Source organism: Pleurodeles waltl, chromosome 7, assembly GCF_031143425.1.
Source record: "Pleurodeles waltl isolate 20211129_DDA chromosome 7, aPleWal1.hap1.20221129, whole genome shotgun sequence".
NCBI lineage: Eukaryota > Metazoa > Chordata > Amphibia > Caudata > Salamandridae > Pleurodeles > Pleurodeles waltl.
This window is the reverse complement of record NC_090446.1, coordinates 1,137,082,715-1,137,107,098: the sequence shown is the minus strand read 5'-3', so window position 1 is coordinate 1,137,107,098 and position 24,384 is coordinate 1,137,082,715. Positions and strand designations below refer to the sequence as shown.

The window sequence follows — 24,384 nt, the reverse complement described above, 5'->3', positions numbered from 1 at the left end:
CTGTGAAACACATGTTGGCTGGGACTGTATCAGAATATTATGAACTATTCATAGGACTTGTACTTTGTTTTAAAATCTGATTGAAAAGTTATCACTGTAAACAAACTTTGGATGAAATGTCCTAGTATTACAAGTAAAAAGGTTGTTTGAAACAGAGATATTAAAAAGAAAATTGTTTTTCAATAAAATGAAACACGAAAAGAGTGAAGATGTATGGGTTAATTACTATGTAGCTAGTTGATAATGGCTCCCCGCTCGTGTATATATCTTTCTATGCAACATATCTGTTTATTTGGTTACTGATATAGTGGATAGTAGCCTAGTGCAGGGACGTTCACATCTGTAACTGATAATATATTCAGTCTGTGTGGCTGCTACATGTGTGTCTATGCATTAGTTCACCAAATACTTCTGCCACAATAGTCAAGTCTGCAATTTCACTCCCTTGGTCCTGCTGGACTTCTTGGTGTGAGTCCATTTCTCAGACACTCTACTTTTTGGAGGGGCTGCTTTGGTATGTTAAATGTGAGGAATCTGGTTTGAAGTATCCATTAGAAAAACAAGTTCTTACCTTCAGTAACGCCCTTTGTGTTGGGTTTTCCATATAACTGCAAATTCCTCACCATCCTCCCCGTTCTGTGGCAAGGACTTGTGTGGTTGTAAAAAGGTCCCAAGATAAATTTGGCATTGTGTCTTCTCTAATCTGTTACAGTTAATCTGCATCCAAATGTGCAAAAAACATACAAGATAAACAGAAATCTCTGGACAGGGACAGTGCCTATATGCAGCTTTATGCCATTATTTTTGGAGTGGGTGCAAAACAACCATGAAGACTGATGGCGCCACCTGACACTGTGCAAGAGCAAATGCTATGAAAATTTTAGATCCAGTATGGTGCCCGGGGATATTCACATTCTGAGGAATCTGCAGTTAAATATACTATCTATGAGAAAGAGCATTCCCAAGGGTAAGTAACATGGGCCGTCATTATGAACACGGCGGTATACACCGCACCGCCGTCGGTAGTGGTAACAACCACCAACAGACGTGCGGTCCGAACTGCCAAATAATGAACCAACTGAAACACAGGCATCCTGAAAACCACTCACCGCCAGGAGAGGAGTGCCGACAACGACGGCAGAGTCTGCCCGCAGGCCGACGGAAAGGCCCTAACTGCCCATCAAATAATGAGGCACTAGACCTAAGTCAGTTCCGGGGCGGGAACCACCGCCACGCAAAGCCAGGCGGAAATGAACCAGATATAAGGAAACACTCACCGGAGGCTCACACAACATGCCGAAGCAGACACGGAGAGAGAGTTGCAGATCATGCCAGCCCTGCTCCTTGCCATATACCTCCACGACCGAGACCGCCGGTGAAGACTGTAAGTACCGCAACCTACTAAACAAGGGAAGAAAGGGCACAGTTACATACCCACCCACGCTCCCACAACCCTTCACAGCAGCACAAGCCATACACCCCACAGCAAGAGGTACTTACCCGACACAAGGCAAATCCAACCTGCCCAAAGTACATACATGTGCCCCACACCCCCCAAACAATGAAACGAAAAACCACGGATCCTGAGTGCGCCTCAAACAACACAGGCCACACGTTAACCTTTATTCCACTCACTGAGCAACAGAAGTGCATATAAGGCCAGTGGCCAGTCCATATAGAAAGAAGTCCGATGGGCCACAATGGCCCAAACTTGACACCCACAAGTGCAACGGTACTCCACCTCATAAGGGCAAAAATGTGGGCATGCAGTGTGACTGGATGTAGTGATTGTGGCCTGGGTGGGGTTGTGGTCCTGGTGGTAGTTGGAGGGGTGAGGTGGTGCATGCATTCCAGGTGTGATGGAAATAGAGTAATTGTAGATGACTTACCCAAATCCATTCCTCCAGTGAGTTCAGTGAGTCCCTCAGGGTGCAGGATGGCCAGTACCTTTTCCTCCCAGTCAGTGTAGTCGGGTGGTGTTAGTGGAGGTCCTCCCCAAGTCTTCTGGACTGCAATGTGGTGCCTGGATGCCATGGACCTGACCTTCCCACGCAGGTCATTCCATCTCTTGTGGATGTCATCCCTGGTGTCCCACTGAATTGACCTTGTTCACTATTGTCTGCCATAGCTCCATCTTTCTGGCGATGGGTGTGTGCTGGACCTGTGCCCGAATAATTGTGGCTCGACCTTCAGGATCTCCTCCACCATGGTCCTTAGCTCCCTTTCTGTGAAGCGTGGGTGTTTGGGGGGTGCCATGGTGAGTGTTGTCTTGTGTGGATCTAGATGAGGGTGCTCTTGTGTTGTTGGGTGTATGTATCCTGGATTGTGGCGTTCGGTGTCTGCTTCTGGGGTTCTCTGTATTAGTTGGCCTAATTTTGTTGCAAAGGATTGTGGGGTGTGTCTGTGAGTGTTTTATAGTGTTGTGGATGTGTGTCAGGTGTATGGGTTTCAAACTTGCCAATGTATGCATTTCTTGCTGTTGGGTCCACTTGCCGCCTGTGGCGGTCTGTACCGCCAATGGTCGTTCGGCTTCCACTGACCGCAGCGGTGATTTGTGCTTCATTATTTGGAGGGCGGTGTTTTTGTGTGCTCGGCGGTGGCGGGGTAGGAGATCTAGTATTTCCGCCGACAAGGTCTTGGCGGTGACTGGTGGCAGGGAGATTTTTGGCGGTTTATGATTTTTCATCATTATATAGCGGGTTTCTGTTCACCGTCAATGGCGATCTTCTGTTCGCTGTCGCCACAGAGGTCGACGGTGTTTACCGCCCTGTTCATAATGAGGGCCATGGTCTAGTTGCTCCAAAAAGTCAGTATCTGTTCTGCCAAAGGAATCTGAGGCCCAAGCCAGGTGCAGATTCCGCAGCTTCTGTATCTCTTTCCTATGCTGCTCCTGCTTATTTTTGCACTTCATTAACTTAACTGCCCAAGTAACCTGAATAACGTGTGTGGTCTATAGTCATTTAGCTGTCCTGCATTTTCTCCTGTTACATTGCTTTCAGTGTTAGATCTTGGCTAGCTTGCTCACCACTTATTTCCCCTCAATGTTTGACCCAGTCCAAGACTTCCTGTGGGCTCATAAGGAAGATCGCCCCTCTGTTAAACTGTGTTTTCAATTTTGTCACGAAGAGGAGCAAGGTCAGAGGTTCAAATTGCTGAGTTACAGCTTGACTACTAAGGATCTGCACTGTTGTTTTACTGCTGCCATGTAATTTGGCAATTTAAAGATTTTGGCATTTCCTAATTCAAAGAGTCTGTGGGCATGAGCCTTCTGCTGACCTAAGCCCCAATTCTCAGTAGTGCAGTAGTTTTGCCATTATCGGTTTTGGTGGCATACACAGTCTCAGGTTTCTGCAGGAACAATGTATGTTTTTTCAGTTGTGAAAAAGCCTGTTGTGGCTGCCACCATGCTGAACCAAGTCTCTAGGAACATCTCCATATCTCTGCCCTTGTCCCCTCTTGGACAACCTTGATTTTGTTTCACTAGGAACGGCCCTTGGCATCTTCCCCATGATACACTAGGAGACTTATTATTTCTAGCATGTCAGGCTTCTAGGCTTTTTTGTTCATCTCATGTACTCGTTCAGCCAGGTTGAATTCTTTCTTTCACACAATTCACTCTGATCAAAAGCTAAGTCTGTTGCAATGAAGTCTATTTTGCTTTCCAGCTTGCTCAATTGCTTAGCAAGGGAAGGCCCCTGGGTTGGACGGCATTCCTGGAGATCTATTTCTGTCCAGACCCGGTCCCTGTATCTTAATGCGCTTAGCAACGAGATATTGAGGGGGGGGGACTTCCCCCCTCGTGGCAAGGAGCAATAATAGTCCCCATCTATAAGAAAGGGCCAAGGGAAGAACCTACTAACTATAGGCCAATCAGCCTGCTTGATGTTAGTCAAAAAATATTTAGCAAGCAGGTGCTGAATAGATTACAGGTATGGATAGACGAATCCCATATTCTTTCCGACTTTCAGGTAGGCTTTAGAAAAGGAATGAGTACAATAGACCAGGTATTTAGATTCAATCTCCTTTGTTGGAAATACTTGTCACTAAAGAAAAGTCACCTGTATGTAGGCTTTATCGACCTGAAAGCTGCTTTTGATATGGTCCCAAGGGACCTATTGTGGAATGTGTTGGAGAGCTATCAACTTGATGGCGAACTACTAGGCTTGATAAGGTACTTACATGAGGGGACGTATGCTAAAGTACGCTGGTCCCAAAGTGGTGACTTAACACAAGCTATACCTGTTAATAGGGGGGTGAGACAAGGGTGCATCTTGGCCCCAACATTGTTTAACCTCTACATTAATGGCGCGGCGGACCAACTACTAAACTGTAACCATGATGCCCCAAAGCTAGCTGGATCTTCTGTTCCCATTTTAATGTTCGCCGACGACACTTTATTAATCTCGAGAACGCCTATGGGCTTGCAAAATGAATTGGATGCTTTTTACCAATTCTGCATTAAAAGAGGACTTGAAATATCCCCAACCAAATCAAAGTTCATGGCTTTTAATCCGCACAAATCTTTTAGGGGGAAAATGAGTATAGCAGGCAAATTAGTGGAGAGAGTTAGTCAATTTGATTATTTGGGGATTAGATTAAGTGATGATCAAGGATGGTTGGTGCAAATTGGAAAGAGTTTGAAGGCCCTCAGGCAGAGGTCAACAGTGATAGGGAGGAAAATTGCCAATATTTCAGAAGGGGAGATATCGCCTGCTATCACTGTTTATAAAGCAGCGGCAGTTGCAGCTTCAATCTATGGCGCTGAGCTTTGGGGACACACAAATTCTAGGTGTTTGACTGTAGTAGAAAATCGCTTTTTAAGAAACTTTTTACGACTACCAATGAGCACCCCTCTCATCCCCCTTAGATTTGACTTAGCTATAAATGAGATACATAATGTTATTGCATTAAGACCACTCAAGTATTGGGTTCGGCTTTGGACTTCTGAGCATTTGTCAACTCTACAGACAGCATTAGAAGAGTTTTTAGTAGATGATTGTGTATCAAAGATCCCTTGGCTTAGACACATCAGAGATTTGTGCAAACTTCTTAACATGGAAGAGGTGTGGAGTGCTCCTCCGAATCTGACCAAGGAAGTAAAAGAGCGCATAAATAGGTGTTACTGGGAGAATATTCTGGTCCAAACATGGTATATTAATAAAGGTAGTCGGACCCTGCAGTTTCTAGATCATAAATGTACTCCCAAATTTGAGGCCTATATGGACAATGTTAATCCTCCCTATACTAAAGCGCTCTATATTAAGTTCAGGCTAGGGATCCTCCCGCTCAAGTCATTCACTGCGAGATGGAGAGCGGAGGACCGGAATTCAATATTTTGCCATTTTTGTAAAAAAAAAACACAGTCTCACTCGCGCATTTTATGTTCTTTTGCCCTAGATATGTGGCCCCGAGGAAGAAGTGGATTGCCCCATTATGCAGATTATTGGGGATAAGGGAATGGAATATAGCATTGCGCCTAATGATAACTGATACAAATGATAAAATAGTTTTTTCAGTTGCAAGATATTTGCAAAGTGCATGGGCCATAAGAACTAGAGAATTGTTATAATTGTATGGTTTTAACATATTGGTCATAGTTATTTATTATAATAACTTGCTTTTTGATCTGACTGGAATAAGACATTGAGCCATTAACCTTTTATATTCAATATGACAGGATTTTAAGATTTTAAGAATAATAATAATGTTTGTATTGTATTTTCTTAAAATTATTTGATTTTAAAATTCATTTAGGGTTTTTAAATGTATAATGTGGTATTTCTTTTATTCTTCCTTTCTACAAACTGATATGTTGTTGAACTATGATATGGTGTCAAATTGTTCACTTTTATGGCTTTTTAGCCGAAATAAAGTACTATTGCTTAGCAATGGCGTATTCTTGCAGCAGAGTGTCTCTTGGTATGAGTGTTCATCCTGCTGTTTGCTCAACCATACCTATCAGTTAGGTCAGGGGTGCCCAAACTCCATGCTATCTGAGCTTTGCCTTTTCGCCAAACCGGACAGAGAGGCCCCAGTCTAGCTGATGAGATTGGATCTGCTACGCTGATCTACTTCAAATGGAAAGTGGTATTAGACCTGGCATCCTTTGTGTGGTTTCCCCCTGTCTTTTCGTCTATGCTTCCTGTATTTTTGACTGTGTGCTGGACTTCGTTTCTGCTGGTTTTGGTACTGCTGACCAGTGCTAAAGTGCAAGTGCTATCTATCTGAAATGTATTGCTAACTGGCTTTTCCATGACTGGCATATCTGATTTACTAGTAAGTCCCTAGTAAAGTGCCCTAGAGATGCCCAGGGCCTGTAAATCAAATGCTACTAGTGGGCCTGGAGCACTGATTGTGCCACTCACACGGGTAGCCCTGTAAACATGCTTCAGACCTGCCACTGCAGTGTCTGTGTGTGCAGTGTTAAACTGCCAATTCGACCTGGCAAATGTACCTAATGGCCAGACCCTAACCTTCCCTTTTACTAGATATAAATCACCCCTAAGGTAGGCCCAGGGTAGCCCCATCGGCAGGGTGCAGTGTATCTAAAAGATAAGACATGTATTGGTGTTTTTACATGTTCTGATAGTGAAATGCTGCTAAATTCGTTCTGAACTATTGCAAGGCCTATCTCTCCTATAGATTAACATCGGGATTGCCTTTAAATATCTTTTAAGTGTAATTTCCTATTGGGAGCAGATAGAGATATGGTGTTTCGAGTCTCTGAACTCACAATTCAAAAATATACCTATTGGTAAAGTTGGTTTTTAGATTGATTGTTTGAAAATGCCACTTTTAGAAAGTGGACATTTTCTTGCATAGCTATTCTGTGCCTCTGCGCCTGCCTGTGGGATCCGCATCTTGGTCAGACTGACATTTGGGCTGTTTGTGAATTCCCTCTAGACAGTGACACAAAGGGATATCCTGATGGGCCTTCCTGCGCTAGAGTGGGAAGGAGGAGCTGACACCTGCACCTGAAAGGGCTGTCCCTGTCCTCACACAATGCAGTCCTCCACCCCTGGAAGTGTGTCTTGAGCAAGGCCTGGGAAAGGCAGGATCTTGAGAACAACAGAGACTTTCCTTTGAATATTGCCTACTTCAGAGGCAGAAATGAGTATAAGTAGTGGACCCAAAACCTCAGACTTTTAGAACACTTCTGGGTCAAGAGGAACCTCTGCCAAGGAGTAGAGGTGAAGAGCTGTGAGGAGGAGTACTACTCTTTTGCTGTGTGTGCTTTGCTGAGTTGGCCTGCAGTTGCTGCCTGAGAGAGAGGACAAAGACTGGACTTTGCTGTGTATCCTGCTTGCAAAGTTTCCCCAAAGGCTTGGACTGAGCTTGCCTTCTGTTAAGAATTCTCAGAATTCTGAAGTGGTGCCAATCAACTTCCTGGGCCCCTGGTTGTGAAAGCTGGCCTGGAAATCAAGAATAACCAGGCACACCGACTCCAGACTACTCCAGAACTGGCACCATTACATTGCTCCGCGCTGCTGCCTGCAACCTGAAGCTGTGGTCCCCGCAGGAGTGAGACGACCTGACCGATGATGATGCAGCCCCGCTGATCTCCCATGACATTGTGAGTCCCGAATACCATGTCACCGACGTCCGTGAGACCCGACTCTGCCACGGCACCTGTAGCTCTGTGGCGTGACCACGACCCTGAGAGGTCATCCCCCTTTGTCTTGACCCACCGGGTTCATCCTCCCCGCCAGATCGTAAGGGACCGACGCCTTGACCCGACGCAGCATCCCCTCCCCTGTTCTGCAGTAAGGGGCTGACACCGCACTGGATCCAGAGACTCCGTGCACTGCCTTGTTTTCCTCGTTACCAAAGGTACTGTATCTGGGGGCCGGTGCCACTCCATGACCAGCACGACCGGACTGTTGGTAACGACTCACTCAATAATGTTGTGATAGCCCCAGTTGGAGCTTTTTGTCGTTTTGATATTGTTTGATTTAGATAAATATTAGCTTTTTTACTAAACTGGCGTGGAGTCCTTTTGTTGTGTTCTCACTGTGTTACTGTGTGTGTTTGTACAAATACTTTATACATTGCCTCTGAGATAAGCCTGACTGCTTGTGCCAAGCCACCAAGAGGGTGATCTGGGGTTACCTGAGCTGTGAATCTCCCTTACCCTGAGTAGAATGAGGGTCCCTACTTGGACAGGATGCAAACTGACTGCCAACTAGAGACCTTATTTCTAACAGGTGGCCTGTACCCCACAGACTTGCCCAGGGTGGTGGTCTACCTGCCTCGCCTATGTCTACCTGTCCTCCATCAACATAGGGTTCCCATGTGGGCATGTGCCTTCATAGATTAGAGGAGTTATCAATCTACTGGGCTACTTCTAGAGGGCATCTCCTGTTTTACTTCTGCAGACACCCTCCGGCCCACTTCACTTTCTGTGTGCTGTTTACCTTCGCTACAGTTACACAATGCTCAGACTGTCCCCCACTTGTTCAGGCCCTCGTTTTGTGTTGGTGCAGGGTTAGTATGTTTACAAATGCTTACGCAATGCTCTGGTGGGGGGGCACAGGTTTGAATGCTGAGGAATTCCAGGTCCAGTCCAAGGAGAAGAGGTCAGGGGGCTCAGAGCCATCCACTAATAGCCACATGTTGGCGTACACACCCTGTCTTGAGGACTCTTCAGGAATTTTATAACACCGCCTCCACTGTCCGAGGAGTCTGAGCGGAGACTCTTTCCTCATATCCCTGCCAATCACCACAGATTCCTTTTGAATTAACTCCAGCACAGGGCCCCATGTTTGTCTGCTGATCCATCTGCCTGTCTTATGGGGCCACTTACTTGCTGTTGATCGTCTAGATGCCGGGCCCCTGACGTATGTAGGCTCATGGAGATTTCGTTATCACCTACTGTTCTGACTGTCAACTTTGCCAGATTGGGTGTGTAGCCCCCCGGTACCTTTTCCTGCACCACCAGAATCCTCAATTGACAGCCGGTGGTGTGGGGTATCTGTTCAACATATACCCGTCTTTTTGAGCCCAGTTCCCTGCCCATTTGTGCCAGTGTTGCGTGACAGGCCAGGGCACCCCCTCAGAGGAAAGATGCTTGCTGATGTAGGGTGGCTATCAGAGTAGCTGATGTGATGCACGTCTCATTCCCCTGGCCGCTAGCCACACATCCTTCTAAATTGTTACTTAACACAAGAATACATAGAAGAGAATACTTTAGATCAGGTGACACTAATCATGAAGGAACATAATGCCCACTAACTTCCATCCCCCAGAAATGGCACACACATTGCTAGTGGGGCAGAGCGGAGATGTCTGGTGGGGGTGTAGAAAGAGAGGAGGTGGTTGAGGTATGCAGGTCCGGTGTTGTGGAAGGCTTTGTAGGCGTGCATGAGCAGCTTGAAGGTAATTCATTTGTTGATGGGTAGCCAGTGAAGGTTTCTCAGGTGGCCGGTAATGTGGCTGAGGCGTGGGATATTCAGGATGAGTTTGGGGGAGGCGTTCTGGACGTTCTGTAATTTCTTTGAGTTCCTGGGTGATGCTGCCGTAGTCAAGTTTTTATTCAACAGAACATGTAACGTATTAGCCTATGCCTTCCTGCATAGTGTAGTGCTATCAGAACCTTTTCACATTTCTCCAGGGAGTGTGCATCTGCACCAAAGATAATCCAGCTGCGTGCTGGACAGTAGTCCAGGGAGCAGGTTGCTTCTCTTTAAAGGCAAAAAATGCAAAATTAGGTAACTTCAAAATAAAAATGCTGTTTTCTATTGGGAGATGTTCATCATTTTTCTAATGAGATTTATTTGTATTATTTTTCTTTCAGGCTCTGGAGAATGAGTTATACCTCAGTGTGTCAAACACCCATGAGCTCATAGAGAAATATTTCAAAAGCAGAATTAAGCAACAGGTAAGGACAGCTCTAATGGCAGGGCACTCTGAAAGAGAGACAGCGCGCACGCACACACACACACACGCACACACACACACACACACACACACACGCACACACACACGCACACATACACACACACACACACACACATACACACACACACTCTCTCTCTCACTCCCGCCCTCTCTCTCTCTCCCCCTCCCTCTCTTTCTCTCTCTCTCTCTCCCCCTCCCTCTTCTTTCTCTCTCCCCGTCCCTCTTCTTTCTCTCTCCCCGTCCCTCTTCTTTCTCTCTCCCCGTCCCTCTTCTTTCTCTCTCCCCGTCCCTCCTCTCTCTCTCTCCCCCCCTCCCTTTCCCTGTCCCTTTTCTTCTCCCTCTCCAGAACGGCCGTTGAAGTATGAAAGAACTGAATACCTCACTCTGGATTGTATTTCCAATACATCCCACTGTTGGGTTAGCTAGGGTTCTGGTCTAGTTCGACAAGGATTGACTTTCCCAATCATGGGTGCCTAAACTTAGTTCAGTCAACCAACACTTGAGTGTGAAAGTCCATGTTGTTGTAGCCCCACACAACTCCAATTAACATACTTTGTTGATGTAGTGTCTCGGGTTTCTGGGTTACTAACAGTCCAGTAAAGAGGTCAGGGACACAGTGGTAATTCAAACTCAATTTTGTTCTTTGCAATATCATACACAAGTGCTGCACTAGGAAACAACACTATATATTTGTAAGTGTTTCTTTCAACCGTCTCATCTTGTTCCTTAGTACAAGATTAATAACCAGACAAAAGATAATTAATACAGCAGTAATGCATGTCACTAACAGAACAAATAATATAAACAGTTTCTTGGGACTCAGTGCACTGCAAACCTGTTCACAGCAGATAAACTATGGTTATCAAACTTCAGATGGGAAATAGTGTTCCCTTGAAAGAAAAACATACATCAGCAGAGCTCAGCTCTTCTCCTCCCAAAAGTGGCTTGGTATCAGCTTTCAGTATAGGAATCAATGTTGCTGTAGTACAACAGTCTGGGAGGTCCTCTTGCGATTTCCTCGAATGAAGATCTCTCTGAATTAGCGGTCACTCCATGGGGGTTTCATAGAATTGACCAGTGACCTTTTCCCTAAATTGGGGACTTTGCACCTAGTTCCAGACCTAATTGGTATGAATCAGTATGACAGTTCAATTCATAACTGGTATGAACCAGTATGACAGAAATGTGCCAGTTTAGGATACTTGTTTACTTTGTGCATTCACTGTCTGACCTTGAAACATAGATATGAGGGAACAGGTATCAGACTTGTGTCACCTTCATCAAGGTCATTGTTTGGATGATTTGACACTTTCACAATTTCCGCAAAAGATAATGACGTGGCATGTGGGTGTTGGAAAGTAGCCTCTTTCTAGCTTGGTTACCCCCACTTTTGGCCTGTTTGTCAGTGTGTTTGACTGTGTCTACTGGGATCCTGCTAATCAGGACCCCAGTAGTTATGCTCTCTCCCTTAAATTATAGTTGTTGTGTACTGGTAACCCAGAATTTCACCCACACTTGGCATACTGCTGCTCCTTTATAAGTCCCTAGTATATGGTACTTAGATACCCAGGGCATTGGGGTTCCAGAGTATCCCTATGGGCTACAGCATATAATTTTCCACCCATAGGGGACCCATGCAAAGGCTTCTGCAGGACTGCCATTGAAGCCTGAGTGAAAAGGTGCATGCACCCTTTCCCTGCCAATTACACTGCACCAGGTCACTTATAAGTCATCCCTATAGTAGGCCCTCAAGCCCTGAGGGCAGGGTGCAAAGTACCTGTGTGTGAGGGCACCCCTGCACTAGCAGAGATGCGCCCACAACCTCCAGGACCATTTTCCCGGACTATGGTGAGTGCGGGGATGCCATTTTACATGTGTACTGGACATAGGTCATTACCTATGTCCAGCTACATAATGGTAACTCCGAACATAGGCATGTTTGATATACATGTTGGAATCATACCTCAAGGCTTTTGCAAGCATTGGTTGTATGATTCCATGCACTCTGGGGGCTCCTTAGAGTACTCCCAGTATTGCCATTACAGCCTTCTGAGGTTTTCCAGACAGCCCCAGCTGCTGCCACCTCTGACAGGTTTCTGCCCTCCTGTTGCTTGAGCAGCTCAAGCCGAGAAAGGCAGAAAAAATGATTTCCTTTGGGAAAGTGGTGTTACACCTTCTCCCTTTGGAAATAGGTGTTACAGGCTTGTGAGGGGTAGCCTATCCAAGCCACTGGAAATGCTTTGAAGGGCACATTTTGTGCCCTCCTTGCATAATCCAGTCTACACCAGTACAGGGACCCTCAGTCCCTGCTCTGGCGTGAAACTAGACAAAGGAAAGGGGAGTGACCACTTTCTTGTCCATCATCACCCCAGGGGCATTGCTCAGAGCTCCTCCAGAGGGTCCCTGGATTTTGTCATCTTGGATTCCAAGTTGGCAGGGAACTCTGTGAGCACCTAAGTGGCCAGTGCCAGCAGGTGATGTCAGAGCCCTCCCCTGATAGGTGTTTACCCGTTTACCTGACCAATCCCATTTTCAGGGGTATTTAGGGTCTCTGTCTTGGGTGGTTTGCAAGTCTCCAGCAGGAATCCTCTGCATCCTCCACTTCACCTTCTCACCGAAGAAACTGCATCTTGTGCATTACTTACCTCCTAAGGGAGTATAGTCTCTGTGGTACTTTTGGCATTTGTGTCAGCAAAATAAAGTACCTTTATTTTTGCAACACTGAGTATTTTCTTTCATGTGTGTGAGTACTGTGTGACTACAGTGGTATTGCATGAACTTTGCATGTCTCCTATATAAGCCTTGGCTGCTCAGCTACCTCTATAGAGCCTGGCTTCTAGATACTACCTACATTTCACTCATAAGGAATAACTGGACCTGGTATAAGGTGTAAGTACCATAGGTACCCACTACAAACCAGGCCAGCCTCCTACAATGGGTCAAAGGTGGACAGGCTAACTTAAGAGGCTCACAATGGATCTGACCTTGGGGTCTATACAACACCAAAATAGGCACAGTATGAGGGTGCACATCATATAGCCCTTTATTTTGATTGGAGTTCACTGATTCAGTCAGCACGAGGATACACCACAGTGTGAATCACTCACTCTACGAATAACATAGCATAATATTGTGAGAAGCTCAGTTTTGGTTGCAGTACTGTAGAAAGCTGCCTCTCTATGAGGTGCACTAAAAAGAAGTACACCATGCACAGAGTGCAGTGGATCCCTAATTGGTTGACAGAGGCAAATGTAGATAACACTAACGCTCTCTTTTGTGATAGAGTGGGCGAGCAGTTAGGCTTATCAGAAGGTAGTGCTAAGCATTTGTTGTACTCACAGAGGCAATAAATCAGACACATACTCAAAGCATAAATCCGAGACCCATTTAGAAAAATAACACTTTTTTATATATATATATTTTAAAACCAAGAACTTGGCAAAAGAGTAAGTACTGGTATAGTGTTTAAAAGTTAAAAATAAGTGAACAGTTCAAACCTGTACACGTTTACACACAATGCAATCCTATCGAGAGAAAAGTCAATAATGCATAACGGTAAGTACAGTAGGTTTTGGGGGTTCACCTTCTGGAATTAGAGATGTAGGGGCCCAAGATCTAAAGTATAACCAGAAGTTTGTTGAGAGCTCCCCGAATTCCACCAAGAACAGGCTGCTGGTGTGGTTGTAGCTGGGCGCTACAAAGAATTCGGGACACCTAAAACAGGCTGCACAGGGTGACTTGGGGACTAGTTCGATAGCTCCCAAATGGGGTTTGGCTCCCAAGGGGGCACAGACGGTTCTTCGGGACGTGGGCCAGACAGCTCTGATGCAGAGTGGACAGGGATGCCAGGCTATGTGCGCAAAAGGGCTTCTCGCGGTTGGGGTCAACCAGCTGGAAGGGGCCAAATCTGGACAGCTGAGACACTCACAGAGTGGGTCTCAGGGATGCTGACAACCATCGACAACTGCTTAGTCCCAACTGGATTCTCGCTGTTGATGCTGGGTCAGGGCATCAGGTACCCCGGGGATAGGCACTGTATAGCTCGGTTGGTCCTGCCGTCGTCACACTTGGTGGGGGAGACAGTCCTGGTCCTCCAGAGCACGGGTACCTCCTCCTGGTTGTCTGGTGCATTGGTCAGGGCCGGGGAGCTGCAAGGCGGTAGACCGGACTCTGCTTTTTGGTACTTGATGACTGCAGGCTCTACTCCATGGAAGACTGGCAGTGGTTTTGAAGTGTTGGCAGGCTACCTGTCGTGACTGTCAAGAAAGGTGCGGGTAGGCAGAGTTTCACTTCAAAATGTCCACAGCTCTTCTTTTCTCGCCAGGCAGTGGCTCTTTTTTGTCCTCATTCTCTTGATCCATCAAATCTGAGTTCTTGGGTTTAGGGATGCCACCTAAATACTCAATTTACAGGGAGTGCCAAGTAGCAGCAAATGGGTTGCCTACATTTAAAGTGACTACACCCTCTATATGACCACTTTCAATGGAAGGTGGGCATAATCCTGACCCTAGAATACTAATTCCGTCCAAAACATGATGGGAGAAATGGGTTGTCCTTTTTGCCTGTTTTTTGATGCAACTTTGACTGAAGTGCACTGGATTCCTGCTAACCAGTTCCCCAGTGCCAGTGTTCCTTCCTTTCTCAAAACAAGACACTTGGGGGGTTATTACAACTTTGGAGGAGGTGTTAATCCGTCCCAAATGTACCACCAGCCGTATTACGAGTTCCATAGGATATAATGGACTCCTAATACGGCTGATGGTATATCCGTCACTTTACCGTCACTTTTGGGACGGATTAACACCTCCTCCAAAGTTGTAATAACCCCCTTGGTCTTGTGATCCGCAAGTGGCCAGGCCCTTTAGCACCTCTGTATGTCTCATGCCACTCTAAGGGACCCAGCACAAACCTCATGCAGACTTCCATTGCAAGCTGCTTGACAAGGTGCTCCCTGAAAGTGAAAATATGACATGACACACAGACTGTGCTATGTCCCCTAAAAACTGCAATAAATAAGAGTCACCCCCACAGCATGCCTTACAGCCCTAATGCAGGGTGCATTATATTACATGTGTGGGAATATCTACAAGAGCAGATATGCCCCTGCTTTGTATTTGTCAATTCTTAGAGATAGTAAGTGAACAATGAAGCCATTTTAAATACATGTGCTGGACACTGGTCAATATGAGTTCCCCAGATACATGATGGCTGTACTGAAAATAGGGATGTTTGGTATCAAACATCTTGTATTAATAAACCTTACCTGATTCCAGTGACAGATTTATTAATACTTGCATCCCGAGGGCACCTTAGAGGTGCCCCATCAAACCCTACCAACTGCTGGTGAGGTTACTGACCAGTTCTAGACAGTTTGCCACCAACAGACAAGAATCTGACCCCCAGGGGTGAGAGCCTTTGCTCTCTGGAAGTCAGAAACAAAGCCTGCAAGGGCTAGGATGTTGCACATCCCTCTCAACAGGATGGTCTGCATTTCAAGGCAGGAAGCTTCAAAGAAGCCCACTACCTTTGGTATGTAGATCTGGCCTCTCTCAGAGAAAGATGCCGATTTCTCCCCCCCCCCTTCTCACCCCAGGACCCATCTGGCACCTGGACAGGTAGGACAATTAGCTGTGCATGAGGCGTGTTGTCTTTCCAGGCTGGACACACCCCTAGGGTGTCTGGCCTGAAATGCACATAGCTTTAGAAATTCTGCCATCTTGTGTGTGGTGGTAATTAGGGACAGAGTGATGCCCAGTCCCCAAAGGAAGTGGTCATCTAGAGGGTGTAGTGACCCCAAGGGTAGGTAGCCCATTGGCTTCTGCCCTTCACTCCCCTTAAAAGCCCATAAATTGAGTATTTAGCAGGCTCCCGGATACCAGATCTTCGAATCTTCACTGGACAAAAAGGAAGACGTGGACAATGGCCTGCTGGACCCGAGAACCGAAGAGCACGACTTACCTGGCACCAACCATGCCAGCCTACCTGGTGCACTCAGCCCTCAAGGACCAACTGACCTGTCCTGCCGCTGCAGCCTCCAAGAACCTAGGAAGGCTGCCAGTGCTTCGCAAATTGCTGATGAGAACTCCCTTGAAGCAGAGACACTGCTTCACTGGATCTGCAGAAAAGCAAAGAAAGAACTGTGAGGACCGGGACTGCCGAAAAAACCAACACTGGACATCACTGCTGCACCCAACAACCTAGCCCTAGCTGAAGTGGGCCAATGGTGTCAGCGTGGTCCCCAGGCCCTCCAGAGACGAAGCCCACTTTGAGTTTGCCCTCTGTGGACTTCACAACAGCATTTGCAGCCTGTTTCTGCAAACCCCCAGCCACCGCAAGTGACCTGAAGACAAAGACCAGACACCTCAGGAGACCTCTGCATCCATCTTCCCAGGGCTGAGGAGAAGAGGACCAAGGGAGTCCCCACGTCTCCCAGCCTTGTGAGACCTGAGCCCATTTGTTGGCTTGGTCAGAGTGGACCCCCAGTCCACCACTGCAGACTGTTTCTGCTGGCCCCCTGCAATCGTTAGGAACTCCAGCACCGGACCCGATGCCAGAAGACACCACTGCACCCACGCCTCACAGCCTAAGTAGAAGTGGACCGACAGTGTTCCCCACATGCCCGATGACCTCAAGGGTCGAGCCCCCCGTGGGTTACCCTGGATTGATCATCCAGTCCATCCCTGCAGCAACTTTGTAACCCGGTGGTGAACTGCACCCGGCCGCCCCAGTGCTCCCCGAGGTGACCTGCTGGTGTGGCCTTGGACCTTGCCCCATACTTACCTGTAATCCAGGAGATAGATCCTGTAAGTTGCTGTACTACACCTGTATGCAGTGTTTGTTGTTCCTCCGTAGGATAACATTACAGCATCTGAAAAATGCACTGTCAACTTTAAAAAACTAGAAAAATTACTAACTCAAAAAGTAGTCACATGATTCCAGTGATATTCGTATCAAAAGTTATATAAATGTGTGTGTTATTTTTATAAATTGGTGTCGGATTTCTTTGAGTGTGCGTCTCACTTACTGTATGAGTGTGTGCATGACATGCTTAGCAGTACCATCTGATATACCTAACTGCTCGACCACACTACCACAAAAGAGAGCATCTGGGGTGTCATATGTGCCTCAGTGATACCTCTGGGGGATTGCTTGGACTCTTTGCACAGTGTACCTCATTTTGGTCCAGTATTAAAAGAGCCAGCTTCCTACAGATATGGCAGAGGTAGTCCTAGCAGTCAGCTTTGATCTGACAGCCCGAGTTATTCCACATATAGGAGAAATACTAAAGGTCTGATTCAGAATTTGGTGGATGGGGTTACTCCGTCCCAAACAAGATGGATATCCCATCTGCTGTATTACGATTCCATTATATCCTACGAAAATCATAATATGGCAGACAGGATATCCGTCACGTTTGTGACAGAGTAATCTGTCTGCCAAACCCTAAAGCAGGCCCTAAGCCACCAAAGCTCTCCTTCTTTCACTGTGGCTTGGGCCAGGCAACTGAAAGTAAAAACTGTACATAACAAATTTAAGAGATGGTGAAGGACAGTGTCAAACAACAGGCTGGAAATATAGGAATGAATGTACAGGCAAAAGATGATCAATTGTTAATAGTTAAGGACTATAATCTTCAAAAACAATTTCATATGTATAAAACTCCCTTTTTGGTTATTCAGAAATGGGTGAACACTTAAAGGTGTCAAACATAGTTTTAAGCATGATCAAAATCTGACAGTAATAAAAAATTTCAGAACTCATCTCTAATACAGTGGTCCTTTTTCCGATACCATGACCAGTAAGGCATTTTATGGAAAGATATGGGTCACTTTAATGGTGGTGGAACTACAGAGCTATTGGAAAAGCTTACTCGGAGACCTAAGTGAGGATGTGACTAGACTGAGGCATGAGATCTTTGGTCATTGAGAGGGAATCAACTTGTGGACAAGAATATGTCAACACTCCCCTTCCTGGGAGGTTGAATCCAAGTTGGTACTACCCATGACTCAGTAGTGACTTCCTTGGGCAGCTAATGACAGGCTTCCATGCTCTGTGCAGTGTCCACAGGTAATGGGATCTACAACTGGTTTGCCAAACTTGGAAAGTTTTTCAAGTAGGCAGGCTTCCAGGGCTATTGTGTCTTTAAGGAGAACTTTCAAGGTAGTTTAATTTGACACACAGTGCTGATCAGTTGGTCACCATTCTATGGTCGGTGAAATTAACTCATTTCAGAAATAATCCTCCCTAATGTTCCTCTCATTATTCTTTGTGGTGTATCTTGGTGTGAGTGCCCATCCTGCTGTTTGCTCAACCATGCCAGCCGGTCACGTCATGGGTGCCCATCCTCTATGCTGCCTGAGCTGTCCCTTGTCTGCTTGCCAGAGAGGAGGTTTTCAGTCTAGCTACCAAGATCAGGTCTGACGCTCATAGCCCAAGCTGAAGATTTTGGGCTGCGAGTTCCCCATTTCCTTACCTCTTCCCTTCTGGGTGTGGCAAGCTTCTTGGCTGCAAGCTATTTTAAGGCAGATGATTATCCAGCATTAAAAAATGGCTGGCTTGGAGAGATGGATATTCTTTTTGACATCTTAACAAAGCATCTGGGGAGAATCTTCTTGCGTACTTGCTCAGGAAAAGTGAGTTTACCTCCTAAATGCTAATGGAATTCCTGTCTTGACAGAATTAGTGATAGGAGGCCCAGGGTGTCTATCAAAATTATACCTACTGTGTTCTGGTTTGAGGAATACAGCAATAATTATCTTACAAATGGACCAAACTATTGACCCTTTCTTCTAGGAGAAACTTGCCAACAGTTGCTAAATGCGCTCCCTCACAACAGTTTTACAATTACTTTTTCAAAAGGATAAAGGTATCTACTGTTTACTGCAATTTATTTTGTACCACAGCAATGTGTCAGATGGAATCCTATTTTAGCATTATTGTGGCCCAAGGAAAAAAAACCTCACCTAGAACATTCGCAACATTAAGCTTCTGATATCATCCATAGACCGTCCATAGGGGCTTCTTTAAGTCACTGCCTCCACACAATAAAAAGAAGTGCACCTTAGCCACTCTGCTATCTTGTCTACTACAAAGCATATCACCACATTGCATAAAAATCGACATGTGGTTCATTCTACACAAAATAGAGGAAGTGTAAACCAAATCAAGCAACTACCCTTGCCCAAGCCATTATTGTTTGGACTCTTCCCCTAAACAATGTTTATCCCGCATTATCTAAATTGTGCTTTAATACATTATTCATTTTATGCTCCAGCTGTATCTTAAATTATCAAACGTTTGGCTATATTGTTGTTTGTTTATACTTCTCTCGCGTGACCTTTCCCTTTTCGTTAACTACTGACTGTCTCACAATGTTTCAAGTTTCCGATGGTATTATCATGTCTGACAAAAATCAAAGTTAAATACCTCCTTTCTCTCTCCACTTAACAGCCAGTCATCAACCATTTGCAAAGCCGTCACCCTCTCTAATAACCCTTTGAATCCTCCACCTGTCTGTTTTTTTGTGTGCTTTATGTATCCAAGACTGGTGTCTCGCAAACCTCCAATTTTATTGCTTCAGGCCACTTCAATAGACTATCATACTTAATCTACCAGACCTCTACACCTCCTTCAACACTGTTGACCACTCGGTCCTACTCAGCACCTTTAACTCCCTCAACACTGTTCTTGTAACTCTACTGCTTTGGTCTTCTTTTCAGCTTTTCTTTTTAGTTTTATTTATTAATCGCAACAGAGAAAGTAAAGCAGAAGAAACATCATTGCTTTAAACATTCCCCAGGGCAATGCATTACATTATAGTATAGTATATAATCTAGATAGTATAAAGCAGTTAGTCAGTCTGGCTAGGCAGTGTCATTTACAGTCTGATAGGGCTGCATCTGGGTGGTCCAACCACCCCTATGGAAAAGCTCCATCCACACCAATCATGTACCCATGAAGAAGGTCCTCAGTAAGGCAAAACCAGCCCAGAGGATCCAGGCAGATTTCCAACAGTGGTGCAGCAGTGGTAATACAATATGACCTTGCTCCTACTGTTGATCAGGGCATCCAGCAGGTTCAGTGGCACCCTGCATTGGTAGAAATTCATGCAGGAGCTCCCATATGTCCCCAGGTCTGCTCTTGGGTGGGAGCAAAAGATATTATGGCCCTCATTACGACCCTGGTGGTGGGTGATAAAGTGGCAGTAATACTGCCAACAGGCTGGCGGTAAGTACTGCCAAGTTATGACCACAGCGGTGATAACTCCCATAGACAGGCAATGTACCACACCAACCGCCACGGCGGAAACAACAGCCACCACGCCAGTAGCTGCCAACAGCCAGGCAGGAGACAAAGTACTGCCCACCATATCATGACACTGCAATCGTCACCTTTTCTGGGGTGGTACCAACACCAACAAAAGCCTGGTGGAAACAGAGCTCAGAAGTGAAAGGACTCACCATTGGAGACACAGGGAAGAACCACGCCGCCATGGAACCTGAACTGCAAGTTTTCCCAATGATCTTCTACGTTATGCTAGCACACAAGGGAGGGAGGGAGGAAAACGACAGTGACACACACATGCACAACACACACCCGACACACACACATACCATACACACAACCAGCACCCATAAACCAGTTGCACAAGACACACGGCAGAATAATACACAGACCATAATGCTGGAGTAACAACAATGTATTAGGATAGCAAAATCCACCCCACGAACCAAATATATACAAATGTCCATAAAGGGCCAACGCCCAGTCCAAAGTCATGAGGGCACACAAGGTCACATGGCACATTTCAAGGCCCAACATGTTCCCTGACACAGCCGGAGAGAACACTGCAGGGGCATCATTTTGTAAGTAGGAAGGCACCTCAGGGGGGTACCTCAGCCGAATACGGGAACGTTCCCACTGGTTCTGGAGGAGAAACATGCCCATTGCTTTGTCCTGGGGAGTGCCAGGCCACAGTCTCTCAAGTGGGTGAAGGCCACAGTCTCTGGAGTGGTTGACTTGCACACTGGTTCTGGAGGGGGCAGCCTGCACAGTAGCCCCTGGAGGGTGGACTACATGGCATCTGCCGGCAGTGACAGCTGCACTGTGGTGGTGGTTGGTGGAGGCTCCTGGGAAGCCCCTGCACTCACTGATGGCTGCATTGTGGTGGTTGTTGGAGGAGGCTCCTGGGCAGCCCCTGCACTTACTGATGGCTGCACATCCACAGCTGGCGCTGGGGGCCCTGTGACAGCTGTTGGTGGTGGCGGTGTTAGCCTGACAGCTTCCTCTGGTGTAGAGTGTCTCGTCCCCTTACCCTTCTTGGCAGGGGTGGATGGGCTCTTCCCCTCTCTTCCTGGTGGTGCAGTCGTCTTCCCCTTCTTCACAGCTGGTGCAGGCTCCTTCCCCTTCTTCACAGCTGGTGCAGGCTCCTTCCCCTTCTTCACAGCTGGTGCAGGCTCCTTCTTCCTTCCCCTTCTTCACAGCTGGTGCAGGCTCCTTCTCCTTCTTCACAGCTGGTGCAGGTGCCTTCTCCTTCTTCACAGCTGGTGCAGGCGCCTTCCCCTTCCTCACAGCTGGTGCACGACTCTTCCCTTTTATCCCTGGTGGTGCTGGCTCCTTCTCCTTCAATGTCCTAGGTCTGGTATCCTTACCACCACGAGTAGGTGGTGCTACCACTGTCCCCATGGCCTGTTTGGCTGAGGTGCTGGGCTGTGTCCTTGGTATCCTTCCCATTCGTGCAGAATGGGGGGAGTGGTAGGGAAAAGGTTAATTTGGGAAAGGAAAAGCTTTTTTAGGGACGTTGGGGCGGGACGAGGGAGGAGTAATGGGAGTGGAGAAAGAGGGAGTGGTTGTTGGAGGTATATGTCTGCTGGATTTGGTGCATGGGCTTTATGCTGATGTGAGGTGGATGGCTGTTGGGTGTCTGAGTGCTTGCGTTTGTGTCCTTTAGGAGGGGGGGCAGATAGGGTGGGAGAGGACACATGGTACACGTGCATGGCTGTTGTGGAGCTGTCTGCCAGTGAGGTGTGTGTTCTGCTTGGTGTGACGATGCTGATAGTGGATGTAGATGTACAGCATGCAGGTGTGAGTGTGGATATGACTGGGAGAGAGGGGGGGAAGAGGGGGAGACAGTGGAGGCTGTGGATGTTGTCGTGTCTGCAATGGTATGGTGCTTGTGTGAGTGCCTATGGGATGAAGTGTGGTGCTTGTGTTTGCCTGTGCCACTCTTACGTGTTGCCTTGTGTGCATGCTAGTCTGTCTGTGTGCTTGGGATTGGTAGGGGTTGAGGAGACTGGGACTGGAAAGTGGAAGTTGGAGGGGGGATGGTGGAAACAGGGACAATGGCTGCCATCAGAGAGGAGGCCAGAGCCTGAATCAAACTCTTTTGAGCCGCCAAACCACCATGAATGCCCTCCAGGAATGCATTGCATTGCTGCATCTGGGATGCCAGCCCCTGGATGGCATTCACAATGGTTGACTGCCCTACAGAGATGGATCTCAGGATGTCAAAAGCCTCCTCACTGAGGGCAGCAGGGCTCACTGGGGCAGGGTCTGAGGTGCCTGGGGCAAAGGAGATGCCCACCCTCCTGGGTGAGCTGGCACGAGCTACTCGCTGAGAGGCTACTGGGAGGGCGGTGCTGGTACAGAGGTGGCGGCTGTACCTGCAGCTGGGGTGGTCACAAAGTTGTCCGCCACCACCAGGGAGCTCCCATCGGAGGAGGTATAAGAGTCTGTGTTGTCCCCTCCAATATCCGCTGTGGTGTTCCCTTCGCTCTACATCCCACTTGTTCCCTCAGCGTCCTCCAGGGTCCTGTGAGATGCAGCTCCCTCTGTCGCTGGTGCCCCTGCTACTCCGCCAGATGATGCTAATGCACACAAGGACAGGATGACAACTCAAGAAAGGGGGGGTGAGAGACAGAGGATACACTGGGTCAATGACTGCAAGAACACCACCGTTGGCGTACACAGTACGCTCACACACAGGGAACAGGCCTACGCACTATGCAATGCACTACCAGTGAAATGGCTAGTCACCAAGGCATGAAGAGGAGCACACACCGCCTACTGCATCACATCTGGGACCCACTCAGCCCTGCCTAGAAGTGAATACTAAAAAGCTAGGTTACCTGTATTTGCAATGCAACCATTACCCTTCAGAGGACCCACGCTGCAATGTCTGGCCTGGAGTTAGGGCCACCCACTAACACACAACCACCACCCGGATACCACCCCACCAGCCATAAGTTGTAATGGTACCCACTGTACTCACCCCCTTGTGGCTACTGTGATTCCCTCAAGCGCCCATCCAGCTCAGGGTACACCACCGCCAGTATGCCGGCCAAGAGGGGGGTTAGGGTCCGACGGGCAACCCTTCCTCATTGGGAGGCCATCCCCAGCTGGGCCTCTGCGGTCTTCCGTGCCCAGCATCTCAGGTCCTCCCACCGTTTTCAACAGTGGGTGCTCCGCCTGCCATAGACTGCCAGGGTCCGCACCTCCTTGGCGATGGCACGCCATATTCTCTTCTTCTGATGGTCGCTGACCTGCAGAGGCAATAAAGACAGGAAAACACCATTAAACTAACAGTCCAGGCTGTCACACAAACCTACCATGCCCGTTTCCATCACCATTGGCACACACATTGCCTAGCGCACTACAGGTATACCACCAACAGACAATCCCCCCCTTTCACTATGCCTTCACACACATCCCCATGCATCCATGCCACATGCATCGTGCCCACAGTGTACTCACCTGTTGGTCTGGAGGCCCATACAGCAGTCCGTACTGGGATAGGAACTAATCCACCAGTTGCTCCAACTCCTCCGAAGTGAAGGCTGGGGCCATTTCCCTGGTCACATGGGCCAAGGTAGGTTCCAGACACAGGTCACAGCAGCACATGCAGTGTAGGTCTTCACCTGTGGAAGGTCAGGAAACAAGTGAGGAATCAGATAGAAAATGGCGGTCACGTCCACGGAGGTGTACACCGTCACCGCCCGCATAGATCCCCATTGACCACTGTACCCAATAGGGCCAAATATTATCCAATGAGGAATTGCACTGTGGATCACGACCGCCTACTGCCACGGCACACAACGTGGGCGGAATTACCTCACTTACACCTGCCCCTCCACACAGGACAGGCGGTCGCCATTTCAGGCGGGGTGAACAGGCCTATTGATAATTGCTGTGACACAGGATAAATAGGCATATACTTTTAAATTACAATGTCCCAATACATGATTGCATGATGTGGGCTGCTGTTGTGGTATAGTTGTTCAAATTGTGAGAGTCTACTCACTCTTGTGCCCCTTAAATACCTACCGCTGCGTATGAATAGGAGATGGAGATACCCCCGTATACAGACCCCTGGTGGAATTAGCTGCACTGGAGGAGACAGGCACATATTACTCACCTATAGGCTCGACAGGGCCACAATCACAGAGCTGTGTGCCCAGTTGGAGCCTGGGCTGATCTCAGCTATCCGTC

The 24,384-nt window shown here is 47.4% G+C and overlaps 1 protein-coding gene across 5 annotated transcripts in view; it reads left to right on the top strand.

Moving 5' to 3' along the window:
* UNC13D (unc-13 homolog D) overlaps window positions 1-24,384 on the top strand; it is an 876,342-nt gene that overhangs the window by 654,059 nt on the left and 197,899 nt on the right. For all 5 annotated transcript variants that reach the window (XM_069200183.1, XM_069200186.1, XM_069200185.1 and 2 more), the window contains exon 29: window positions 9,794-9,877. In XM_069200183.1, the coding sequence (XP_069056284.1) occupies window positions 9,794-9,877 (84 nt within the window). The remainder of the gene's footprint in view (window positions 1-9,793; window positions 9,878-24,384) is intronic.